At 38.7% G+C, this 13,861-nt stretch overlaps 1 protein-coding gene across 1 annotated transcript in view; it reads left to right on the forward strand.

Annotated features, from left to right (window-relative positions):
• LOC144500489 (uncharacterized) overlaps positions 1–13,861 on the forward strand; it is a 50,731-nt gene that overhangs the window by 23,812 nt on the left and 13,058 nt on the right. Inside the window, exons 3-6 of the mRNA XM_078223497.1 lie at positions 5,461–5,536; positions 7,151–7,282; positions 7,381–7,504; positions 11,880–11,940. Coding sequence (XP_078079623.1) covers positions 5,461–5,536; positions 7,151–7,282; positions 7,381–7,504; positions 11,880–11,940 — 393 coding nt within the window. The remainder of the gene's footprint in view (positions 1–5,460; positions 5,537–7,150; positions 7,283–7,380; positions 7,505–11,879; positions 11,941–13,861) is intronic.

Here is a 13,861-nt window from a genome sequence, read left to right on the forward strand (position 1 = left end):
GTTTTAAAAATGAAGAGAACACAAAGGGATTTTTTTTTTTAAATGAAGCAAATCTGAGTTAATAAAGGAAAGTTAATTGTAATTACACATGTTCATAGGAGCAGGTGTTAACATTAGTATGCCATATAGATGATTTCCAATCATTTTATTTTAACAGTATATGCAGGTTTCTGCCCACACAAAACTGGTTAAGTGGTACTGTTTGAATCCTGCTCCAGAATTAAAATAAAAACCTGATGTAATGAATACATTTGTTGTTTCATTCTTGATTGAGGCGCATCCAAGTCCATTTCAGCACAATATCTCTGGTTTGTTTAAAAAGAAAAGTTTGTACATAACATCAACCTGCCTTTCCCTGGCTTGGGCAAAGTTTCCATATACAGAATTTTTCACTTTAGTGGTTCTTTTTCTGATCGCCATCAAATTAAAATTAAGTGTGGGGTAGAGAATTTTGGTACCTTGATGAGATCAGAAATTTAAAAGAATTGTCAAAATAGCTTCCTTAAATACTGCTTAATGATGTGGCCTTAGCCATAACCAATCCAGACCCCAATTAATGTAGCTACAGACCCACCTCTAGGGTGGTTGCATCAATTAAATTCTAACTGATGTACACATATTTGCCTTTGTTAATGGATCAGGCAGTAGTATGTATAGGGATCGTGTTCTATCACTTGAATTAAGGGAGCTTGAAATATTGTGAATAACCTTTACAGGCGTACCTATTCACTTTCTCATTTTCACTGACAAGAAAGCAGAAAGGCGACAAGATGTTGATGGAGGAAGGACTACCATTCCACAAATTAAAAGCACTTAATATTTTACTTTGCCATCCCAAAAGCTTCAGCGTGATCATGGATCTTATGGGTGAGGGGTAAGGAACAGAATTGCAGCATTATGATCATTCAGTATGCCTTTGAGGTAATGCATGTGGTCGGACTTGCATTACATCTGCAGAGATATATACTGCTAATTGGGGGCTAGAGAAGTTCAAAAACTAGCAGTACGTGCCATTTCCTTGTTAAAGGGCCTTTACTAAGGGATTGTTCATAAAAGTAACTCCATGGTAAATATAAAAGACCTAATATTTCAATTACCTGCTAATTAATACAGTCAAAAGAGGCAATCTTGCAGACCTTAATATTGCTGAAATAATTGATTTGTGATCGTTAGAAAAATCTCACTTGCATCATTGTTGGGACCTGGATTTCAATGGTCCTTTCATGAAGAGCATTATCTCTCATGCCACATGAACAGAATACTGCCATCTAAATCATTGAGAATAATCAACAATGCATGTTGGTCCTGAGCCTGATGTTATCTGCTATTTAACTGATCTAACACAATAGATGTGACATTACAGGAGGCTGGGGACTCCTCAACATCTTTTTGAATGGTAGTTGGTCTTAGATTCAGGGGCAAGATGGAAGAAATAAGGGCCAGTTTACCTTTAGTCTTTGATAATCTCTTGGTACATGTTTTGTTTTATGAAACTACACTTGTGATTATAATATAGAGCAGGATTTATACTTCGGTATTTAGTAAAACATCCTACAGCTAAAATGTGGAAACACTTAAATCCAACACTTATTTTTATCATTGAATGCAGGTATAATTTTTTAAATTGCACATTGAACATGATAGTATTGGTATACTTTCACTATTTCATGCCTGTGCAGTTTCTCTGAAAATGTACACAATTTAGTTCCTTTGTACTTTTCCCATATTTTAGATGGTCTTTTCAAATATTATCCACTTCCTTTTTAAAGGCTACTTTGGTTTCTATTTCTGATATAACATTCAATGTTCTAACAACTCTCGGCATTATGAAACAAAACTGATTTTCTTCATCCTTTTGATTATCTTTAATTAATGCTCCGTACTTATTAATTCATTGACCAACAGGTTTCTTTCTTCCCCATTTGTGTTATTAAACCTTCCATCATACAGCCTCTGCTTTAGTTGTCTGCATCACAGACTGATATCCATAATTCCACCAACATTTATACGGGTAGCATTTAAATCTCCTCTTAATCTTGTTTGGTCAAAATCAAACAAGATTATCCTGTAAGATCTGTGATGTGCGCTTTTACGAATATAAGCATGGATAGGCTCGCTATAATAATAATTTGTACCACTAATAGTGGCTGACCATGTCATGAAACCATATTCCTGCATGAATATCCCAAGGGGGAGAAAGTAATTTACACTCACATTTGATGTTTAAAAATTGTGAACTTAGACTCGATTCTGGGATTAAGAATCAGTTACAACTGGGTTACACATCCCCAGATATGGTTCCCTGTTTTTAATATACATATTATAAGTTGCCTCTTAGAAAAAAATACATCATAACTGATCCCTGATGTAATCAACTTATATTTTTGTGATGGTGTTTATACTTGTTTGCAATAACTGATGTTAGATGAAATATCTCAAGTGCTACTTTCCAGCAATTCAAAATGGTCACATAGTTTATAATAGCTTTATCACTGATGCTTGGCGGTGTCAACTTGCAAACTGTTTTCTTGATATTGGTAATTGGGAGGATATTTTCTTCTTGTTGGTGACATAGCTTGTGTATTTTCTGTTAACTGTAAAACCACGTTTGGGCGGGGGGGGGGTAAAGAAATGTTTAGGTTGCACTTTGCTCAAGCAGGTGGAAGGATTTCCAGATGGTGCACTTTGTTCATTTAAAACCTAGATCCATAACTGAGAACCTGTGCTAGCTTATACTTTGAGCAGATACAACTCATTTGTTTATACTGAAGTAAGGCAGAAAAGACTTGAAACGAATATGACAGAAATAAACTGAAACTTCCATTCTTGGAGGGTGAACTAAAAAAATAGTAAATTAATAGCTTTCTCTTCAATTAAATTAGTTCATGTTGCTTTCTACTCGTGTTCCAGAACCAAAAGCGTTTTGCCCACGTGTGATCTAAGCGAGCAAGGTTAGATTGTGAACTAATGCTAAAACTAACTCTTCGTGTTCACTGTTCCATCCCTGTATGTGCATTCAGCACCTTATTTTGTGATCAATTTTTAAAACAGCAGTTTTTTATTTAAACATAATTGGATTTATGTTTATTTACTAATTTTTTTAAAATGACATTCTTCCCTATTATGTACAAGGTGTCGTTCTTAACTCGTGCAAATGTTTCAATTACAAGTATTTAGAACACAATGAACATTTTGCACTCGATGCCTATATTATGGCCTTGCAACAGAAAAATGTGTGATCTGTTAGCATAAGATTACTTAATGGTTCAAGTAATTGTAAAAATTGTCACATGGTTGTAACAGAAAACATCTTCTGGTTGCTCCTCCAAGGCCTTACTGATCCTATCTCTACAACCTCCTCAAACCTTGTATTTTTGCTCCCACTTGCAGTGTTTTGGTTCTGACTTTTTTCTGTTTATTGTCTTCTTTCTCTGCACTGCTTATCCCTCATCCTTGCCCCCCCACCTTCTCTTCACCCCCCCCCCCCCCCCAGTTAATTTATCCCCAGCCTTCCTCAGCCTATGCTTCTCCATTTTCCCCCCTCCTTCAAGATGCATTTTTTAACCAGGCTTTCAGATTGACATCATGTGTAAAGTGCCTGGGAGCAGGTTACATTAAAGCTATGTGCATATATATTATTTTATATATCAACAACAGAAGGCAAAATGTATGCTTTTAGCTGAATAAAAATAAGGCAAAACCTTGAAAAAGAAGTGAAGAGATTTGATTTATTTTTCACATGTATTGGGTTACAGTGAAAAGTATTGTTTCATGCACGTTGTACAGACAAAACATTAACGTTCATATGGTAGGTCCATTTAGAAGTCTGATGGCAGCAGGGAAGAAGCTGCTTTTGAGTCGGTTGGTCTGTGTTCTCAGACTTTTGTATCTTTTTCCCAATGGATGAAGGTGAAAGAGAGTATGTCCGGGGTGCGTGGGGTCCTTGGTTATGCTGGCTGCTTTTCCAAGGCAGCGGGAAATGAAGACGGAGTCAATGGATGGAAGGCTGGTTTGAGTGATGGACTGGGCTACGTTTACAACCCTTTGTAGTTTCTTGCAGTCTTAGTCAGGACAGGAGCCATACCAAGCTGTGATACATTCAGAAAGGATGCTTTCTATGGTGCATCTATAAAAATTGGTGAGAGTTGTAATGGACATGACAAATTTCCTTGGCCTCCTGAGAAAGTCGTGGCATTGGCTTTCTTAACTATAGCGTCAGCATGAAGGTACCGGGGCATGTTGTGTGAATATATAGAGATCAACAATAGAAAGGACCCAAAAGCAAAATACTGCAAATATGTAATGCTGGAAATCTAAAAGACGGAAACTGCTGGAAATTCTAAACAGGTCAGGCAGCATCAGTAGCGGAAAAGCAGAGGGTGGAATTTTATCACTTTTTTTGCAGAATGTTGCAGAGGATAGGAAAAGCGATGTGGAAACCACCAGCCCAGAGGCAGCTTCCTCTGCTATATAGTTTGTGATTTAGTTTTTTAAAAAAAGTGAAGGGGTGGGTCTGATGATGTCATGCTGGTGGGATGAGCTCTGAACGAACCAGATCTGATGATTAAAAAAAATTAAAATAGAGCCCCCTCCCCCACGTCACCTGGACGTGTACTCAATTGCGTGCCTTTGGTGGGTTCTGCTCACCAGGTGCACATTGTGGAAGACCTGTCATGGCTTCTATTTGTATGAAGCATGCCGATGTGAATGGACAATCGAATGGAAAAATTAGGCCTGATAATTATACTTAAATGTATTCAAATGGGGATTTTGACATTCAATGACAGGATTTTCATTTTGTCATTGGCCGGGTGCCAGGCACAATCAAAATGGGAAATCCCACCAGTGTTAACTGTGTTTTGGGACTCCTGTGGGATTTTTATGTTCATGCCGCCAATCGTGCCCCCTGAAAAGAGGAGCACAAATTCCTCCCACAGAGTTAATCTTTCAGGTCAAGGACCCTTCAAGGGTATTTTTTCTGACATGTTGATTAATTTCTCTCCACAGATGCTGCCTGACCAGAGTATTTCCAACATTTCATGGTTTTATTTGAAGTAAAGATGTATTACTTTAAAACTTGGTTTAATGTGCACTTGCAGAATGTAATCTACTAATCTGATACTACCAAAAAAATCAATTTCGCCCATAATTCATGCTCTGATCTATTGTAATATTTCGTATGGGAAACTAAATGAAAATGTTTGTGCTGTGTATAGGACAGCTAATTTACATTTTGAATAAGAATTGTATATTATTCTGATCCCACTCGGTTCAAATTTAGTGCTTCATATAGTACAATAATATGTACTATATTTCAGATCTATGATTGCATTCAGCTAAGCTTATACTCTGCTATTGATAAAGTTCATGTTTCATTGGCAGAGATTGTTTAGATATCTGAATTTATGACGGACATGCCATTGTATCATAACTTAATATTTTTTTCTCTGTTTAAACTAGATGGCGAGGCATTGTACCTGTCGGGAAACGTATTCCAAGAACTAGATTTGTTGCTTTCAAAGTTCCCTTGAAAGGGGTATGCATATTTGTTTCTATATTCTAAATATTAAAATATGGTTTCAAAGTAAATTAGTAAACATGGCTATATCTATTTTCCTTTTTGCTTCCCTACCTGTAATAAAATTAATTCTACTTGTTTTGGCTCAGAATATTATTGTGATAGAGTGCTGTATAAATGGTATAACTTAACATCTAGAGCAATTTATTGGAAATGTTTTAACTATTTCTACCCTCTGAGCTTTCTCCCCTTCCCTCTAGATGAATTTCATGTTGACTTGCGGCCTACAGCACATTGTCCAAATGATTATGCAAAACTGAATATTGTATTTGACTTGCAGCCTAGCCAATGATCAGTATAGATTTAGCATAACCCTTGTATTCTCTCACTGTTTTATAATGCCAGGTATGCCATATTTTTAATAGGTCTATCAACTTATTTTTCCACTTTTAGATATGTGTATATCTGAACTCTTAATTCTTTCTGCTTTTTTCTCTCATTTTGCTCTTTAGTATATATTTTCTTTCCTGAAGCATGTATTATTACCTCATATTTCTCTGCATTTAACATTAGGGCGGCACAGTGGTTAGCACTGCTGCCTCACAGAGCCAGGGACCTGGGTTCGATTCCCATCTTGGGTCACTGTGTCTGTGCGGAGTCTGCACGTTCTCCCTGTGTCTGCGTGGGTTTCCTCCGGGTGCTCTGGTTTCCTCCCACAGTCCGAAAAATGTGCTGGTTAAATGCATTGGCCATGCTAAATCCTCCTTTAGTGTGCCAGAACAGGCACCCGAGTGTGGCGATTAGGGGATTTTCACAATAACTTCATTGCAGTGTTAATATAAGTCTACTTGTGACACTAATTTTTTTTTTTAATTCTTGTAACCCTTCCTCTATCATTCCTTCACCCACCATGAGGAGATTGCCTTTCATTTCTAATCTGCTTTATTTAATTATCTTTTACATTTTGTTTATAAAATCTTTTTTTCCCCTTTACTACCTGTTAAATCATTCTAGACATTCTGTCTATTTCTAATAAATTTCTCCTGTATATTTTCTGTACTCTTAATTGACTTTCTTTTGTGTAAACAGCCATAAATTTCTATCATCATTTGTAATGAAATTTCTTTTATCCAAGGAGTCTTTTACTGATTGTCTCGCTTGTTTGATAAACATCTCCCCCTTGAATGTTTATCTACTCTTATCTAATTTTTTCTTACCAATTTATCTGGACTTGTTCACTTGTTTTCTTTTCAGTCAATAATCTTTTGTTGTGCCCTCCTTTTATTTTATTATAGAAACCCTACAGTGCAGAAGGAGGTCATTCGGCCCATCAAGTCTGCACCGACAACAATCCCACCCAGGCCCTATCCCCGTAACCCTGCATATTTACCCCGCTAATCTCTCTAACCTATGTATCTTGGGATACTAAGGGGCAATTTAGCTGGCCAATGCACCTAATCTGCACATCTTTGGATTTTCTAGATTATTCTTCCATTTAGTTTACCTCCTTGCCCCACTTCAGTTCTTAGAACTAGATTGAATGCTACATCCTTTGTTGAATAAAACATGCATCTGATTCTCCAAAGGATTCAAAGATTAAATAACAAAATATGTCACACCTTCTCCTTGCAGGCAATAAGTCAAAGGCTTACAGCTAATCAGAAATTTTCTCCAAAAGACCTAATAGCAAAAATCAAAGAGCAGAATGAGGAACTTGGATTAATTATTGACTTGACATATACAACTCGCTACTATACTGAGAAGGTATGAAATGGACCCAATTCAACTGAAAGCATAATTGTGGCCCTCATTGAAAATAAATAGTCAACCTTTTGTCTGTTAATTTTTGTTTTTTCATTTAGGATTTGCCTAAAAGTGTGCAATATCAAAAACTATACACTGTTGGGCACGAAGTGCCAGATGATGCTACCATTCTACAGTTTAAACGAAGGGTCAGAAAATTCTTATGGGAAAATACAGACAACGGTAAGCATTCACAGCTATTATCTTCAACTTCACTGTTATTTAGATGGTATGGTGCTTTATGATGTGGGGGTGGGGGGGGAGGTAAGCCAGTGCGTTTGAAGTATTGGGAGTTTTAATCTGGAGGAGTGGATGAGGGATTTGGCAAAGAATGTGAGCATTTGAGAAGCCAGTTCCAAACTTCAATATCCATATTTTAACTCTGGGGTCTTAGGCTAGTTGTGCGCAATCCCCTTCAGAGAGACGGGTTGCCTACCTACATGGTAATTGATGAATTGGGGTGATGTTACAAACACTCTAAAGTTTTTCATATAAAATCTATGGGTTTTTAGGACTTGCTGAAGCTTTCCATGGAAAGCATCATGAGAGTACAACGGCAATTGAAAGGATTAATTGTAACTCATGGAAATAGAATCTTCATAAAATCACTACAGTGAAGAAAGAGGCCATCCGGCCCATCAAGTCTGCACTGACCCTCCAAAATCTCACCCAGCACCTCCCTTCCATCCTATCGCCCATATTTCTATAGAAATTCAGAACTCTGTTGTTTTCAATGCTACTTTTGAGGAAGTGTCTATTCACAGTATTTTTGAGTGTTACACTTCCAGTCTAAAAATTAGAGCCCATATCTTATAGGAATGAAATTAAGAAACACATCTATGTGCAAAGACGTTTGGAACTTTCTTCACAAGTCGATAGATCAATTATAAATTTTCAGTACCGGGGATTCTGAGACAACACTGATCTTCAAGCTTCTTCCTCTGCAGTTGTTAACTGAGATTTGTTGAAGTCCACCTCAAATTCTCTCCTTTTCCTGTGTTTTGTGTTCTTTTCCTAAGCAAATGGCAGATGTATGAGTGAATGTAACGATATGTGTTCACCTATTGGATGGAATGCTTTTGGTGAGGGTCAGAGAGAGGTATCTCATTATGTAAGGATGTAGGTGAGTGAACAGATGGGATGTGAGGCATATAAGTTAGAAATTTGAGAAGCATATAAGTTAGAAATTAACTGAGTATGATGGACAAGGCTGGACACGGCAGAATGGTGGATGAGATGGTGGCTGTGATGATGAGCACAGCATGATATCAGTGTGCAGCTCACACTATTCCTTACTTGCTCAAGTTATTAAAGCACTTATGATCTGAATCCAGGAGCATGACACTGTTCCTGATGTTGACCGTCTGAACCACCTCCAGCCACACTTTCGTTGTGGCGGAAGCAACTTTCTTCATCCATTGGAAGAGATATCTTTGGCTCCTCCGTGTCCCCAGCAGTACATCAAGGGAGGAGCAATTGAGCAGGATGTAGCCTGGCTGGAGATGGTTCAGAAGGTCAACAGCAGGAATAGTGTCATGCTCTTGGGTTCAGATCAATAAGTGTTTTAATAACTTGAGCAAGTAAGGAGAAGTGTGAGCTGCACACTGATATCATGTAGCCTTTGACATCCTGAATCCATATTTGCAGCCCATCTTCACTTACTTCCAATCCCCAACTTCTCCAAGTTCCATCTTCAGATGACTGTGGTCAGAAAATAGAATTTCCATGACATTCAAAGGGAAGTGGCAAGTTGAATCCAAAATTGGCTCAGTGACAAGAAGCAAAGGGTTATAGTAGACCGTTTTTGTAACTGGAAGAGTGTAGGGTTCTGCAGAGCTTAGTACTGGGTCCCTAGCTGCTCATGGTGTATATCAATGATTTAGACTTTGATGTAGGAAGCATGATTAAGAAGTTTGTAGATGACCTGAAAATTATTTGTGTGGTTGATAATGTGGAAAAAAGATGTAGACTGGAGCAAGATAGTCATGGACTGGTCACATGGGGAAAAAAATCAACAAATAGAATTCAATTCTTAGGACTGTGAGGTAATGTACTAAATGGCAAAGGAATACACAATAAATGATGGGTTTCTAAGAAATATTAAAGAACAGAAGAGACCTTGGTGTGCATGTGCACAAATCCCTGATGGTAACAAGGCCAGTAGAAATGGTGATCAAGAAGGCTTTTGGTATACTTTTCTTTACTAGACAAGCCTAGATTATAAGAGCAGGATGATAACAGAACAGTATAAAACACTGTACATTCTCCTCGTATCTGCGTGGGTTTCTTCCGGGTGCTCCGGTTTCCTCCCACAGTCCAAAGATGTGCGGGTTAGGTTGATTGGCCATGCTAAAAATTGCCCCTTAGTGTCCTGGGATGCGTACATTAGAGGGATTAGCGGGTAAAATATGTAGGGATATGGGGGTAGGGCCTGGGTGGGATTGTGGTCGGTGCAGACTCGATGGGCCGAATGGCCTCTTTCTGTACTGCAGGGTTTTTATGATTTCTATGACTAGCTGGGCCACAGCTGAAGGACTGCATACAGTTCTGATCATTGCATTTTAGAAAGGATGTAGTCACACTAGAGAGAGAATCTGGAGGATTTTGCAAGAAATTGATCATTTTAGCAGAAGAAAGATGGATAGGTTGCGGTTGTTTGTTGGGACAGAGAAGGTTTCATTGACATGTATAAAATTATGAGGGACTGAGGGTGAATAGAAAGGATCTATTTCCGAAGAGGTCAATAATCAAGAGGTGTAGATTTAAAGTAATTGGTAGAGGGATTAGGGAGGAGCTGAGTAGTTTTTCACCCCAGGAGGTGGAACTCACTAACATGGTGCATGAGACTAGATAGTAAGCTATTCAAAGACTATTTTATCATGAAACAAGGATTGGGCACAATAGGGAGAGGATGGTTGAGATGGATCCACCTCTCAATCAGCATCACCTTCCATACATGTGACACAATGGATGATAGAGGCAGAAACCCTCATCGCACTTAAAAAAAGATATGCACTTGAGGTATGACCTATAGTGCTATGGACCAAGAGCTGAAAAGTGGAATGAGGTTTCATAGTTCTTTTTTGGCCAGCATGAACATGATGGACCAAATGTCTATTAATGACATGTTAATGCACTTACTTCAAGATTTCCCTTGCTATATCTGATTCCACCCATTCGCATTGTGCCCCCAAGTTATCAAGTCTATTTTTTTGCTGGTCATGGGAGGAGAAAAAATGGGTTTTTGTGCCCAATCCTTGTTTCATGAGTTAGTGAGGGCTAATTCTACAGTAATGAACAAAAAGGGGCGGCACGGTAGCACAGTGGTTAGCACTGCTGCTTCACAGCTCCAAGGACCTGGGTTCGAATCCCGGCTCGGGTCACTGTCTGTGTGGAGTTTGCACATTCTCCTCATGTCTGCGTGGGTTTCCTCCGGGTGCTCCGGTTTCCTCCCACAGTCCAAAGATGTGCAGGTTAGGTTGATTGGCCATGCTAAAATTGCCCCTTAGTGTCCTGGGATGCGTAGATTAGAGGGATTAGCGGGTAAAATATGTAGGGATATGGGGGTAGGGCCTGTGTGGGATTGTGGTCGGTGCAGACTCGATGGGCCGAATGGCCTCTTTCTGTACTGTAGGGTTTCTATGATTCTATGATAAAATAGTTGAATAGCTTACTATCTCATGCACCATGTTAGTGCCAAACTTGCATTAAGCGTGTTGAATTGGCATGCACTGATAGATTGCCACCATTCAGGCTATTATGACAGATTTAGGAGCTTCAATTCCATCAAACAATTAATATCAATTTATTTTTGGCAATGTAAAAGCATACCATAAATATGTAGATAAAAATTGAGATATTCGAAAACTAAAATAAATTCCTTAGCCCTCTGAGGTCTCAGATTAAAAAGTCTGTGTGGCAGAGCAGTATTGGCCAAAAGGTCCTGTGTTTTATTCAAAACTGTTCACTCATAAAATCTGTCTTGGAAGTGACAATAGGGGTAGTGCAGTTGGCCTTAGTCCTGCTGAGATTTAAAAGGGAAAATTGGTCATTCCTGATTTATCATCTGTTGATCCATTCTACAAAGTTCACATCTATGGATGATGTGATGTTGGCTGAGATCAATCTCAAAACACCCTCTCCCAATTGTACCCATCCCCTTGTTTCATGGTAAAATGGTCTTCTGATAGGTGGCACACTATCAAGTCTCATGCATGAATGGCCACACAGGCAAGGTATTGGGAAACAAATGTGAAAGCATACTGTAATGGAAGTCATTACATGCGAGGAGAGGAAACTGACAAAAATACATTGATTTCTAACCAACTTTACTTTAGAAGTATAAAGGTTAAAATGAAAATGACATGTGATGTCCCTAGTTAAATGCTTGAAGTTTGTCAATAAAATATATTTTTTACATAAATTGGACAATAAACATTCTGTTGAGATCCTTGCAAGCATTTTATAATTTCATGGTTAACTATTATTTTGTAAATCATTATTTTTTTCACTTTGCAGATGTTTCAATTTTGATTTATTCTTTCAAATTTATTTTTAGATAAAATCATTGGAGTTCACTGCACTAGTGGAATTAATAGAACTGGATACCTTATATGTCGGTAAATATTGTTTAAATCTAGATTTTCTTTGACGGTTTTCAAATATCCTGAGAGATTCTCCTTCATGATGACCCCCTATACAAATACAAGGTGATGATTTTTATTAATTCAATTCAGGTCCATACTTGTCCTGATAATTGTGCAGTTAGGGATAACCTATGAATGAAATATACTAATTGCATCAAATCTATACACACTACCAAGGCAGCTTTACTTCTGTAGGATATATAGCACAAAAATAGGACCGTTTACCCTACAGTCCATGTGACGTTTATGATCCACTTGAGCCTCTGTCATCATAATCCTCAAGTTACCTTCTCTCTCATATACTTATTTAGTTCCCTGTTAAATGCTATAGATGCATTTTAACCACCCCCTGAGGTGGCAAGTTCCAGATTCTCACCAGTCTTTGGGTTAAAATTTCCTTGTGAATTCCGCGTTGGATTTCTTGGTGATTATCTTGTGTTGATGTCCTCTGGTTAAGCCCTTCCCCACAGGAAGGCGCATTCTTTCTGTATCCACTCCATCAAAGCCTTTCATAATTTTAAGGACCTCTATTAGATCATCCTCAGCTGCCTTTTTCACTGAAAAGGGACCCAGCCTGCCAATTTTTTCCTGATATGTAAAGTCTCCAATGCCTGTATGCCCTTTTTATAATGGAGCCATCAGTGCCAGAGAATCATGGGTGGCTTACGGCTCAGAAAAAGGGCACATGGCACATTGTGATTGCGCCAGTTGAAAAGTGAGCCATGCATCCTAATCCTACTTTCCGGCATTTTGTCTGTAGCCCTGCAGGTTATGGCACTTCAGGTGCATATCCAGACACCTTTTTAAATGAGTTGAGGGCTTTTTCCTCTCTAGACCCCCACAACCCTCTGGGTGGAAAAACAAGTTCTCATTTCCCCTCTAATCCTTCTGCCAATTACTTAACTCTGTGTCCCCTAATCATTGGGCTCTCTGCTGTAATATTGAGTGAAGCACCAAGGAGAATTAACAGTTGGCTTCTGATGCATATTTTCTATTGAGTCATCATTACACAACACACTCTCAGGGATCCATATGTGGCAAGCCTAGATCTTAATTTTAAAAAGTGGAGTGGGGATGAGAATTGACTAAGCGGAAAAGCTGGGTAGTGAATAGGTTTTACAATTTTACGTTCCTGGGTCAGAACTTTGTCCAACAAAGAGCACATTGGATGTTCAAGTGCACAGTTTAGGCATACTTGACTTGTGGTCCTGCTTGGTTATCTATTTGCATTTTAGCAGACAGAATTGTGAGGCCACAAATACAGCACACTGACCTTCACACATTACAATTCCAAACATACTCTCAGCACATGATACTCTACACTGGAAATTCTAAATTGTAAAATCGAACCAAGGAAAGATAGAACAAAAGAAACACTTTTTGGCCTTGACATGAAGAGGAACTCTCAGATACCTGTTGTGCAGTTCATCTCGCACAGAACAGCACAATGAAAAGAACACCTGATATCTGCAACCTGCAGAAATATCTTGGGCAAATGCAATCAGAAGATTCAAAGTAGTGGCATGATTTTTAATGTCACCAGAATTATAAAGTTTACCTAGGAGAACACAGATGCACCAAAATATGCTGGAGTTTGTCCTTTAGGTAAGATAGAATTAAAAAGCTGGGACGGGCAGCATGGTCGGTGCAGGCTTGGAGGGGCAAAGGGCCTGTTCCTGTGCTGTAATTTTATAAGTTTAAACCATTAAAACATAGCGCGGCACAGTGGTTAGCACTGCAGCCTCACAGTGCCAGGGACCTGGGTTCAATTCCAGCCTCGGGTCACTGTCTGTGTGGAGTTTGCACGTTCTTCTCATGTTTGTGCCTCTGGGCGCCTCCCACAGTCCAAAGATGTGCAGGTTAGGTTGATTGACCATACTAAATTGACCCTTAA

This window comes from Mustelus asterias, chromosome 11 (assembly GCF_964213995.1).
Source record: "Mustelus asterias chromosome 11, sMusAst1.hap1.1, whole genome shotgun sequence".
Taxonomy (NCBI): Eukaryota; Metazoa; Chordata; class Chondrichthyes; order Carcharhiniformes; family Triakidae; genus Mustelus; species Mustelus asterias.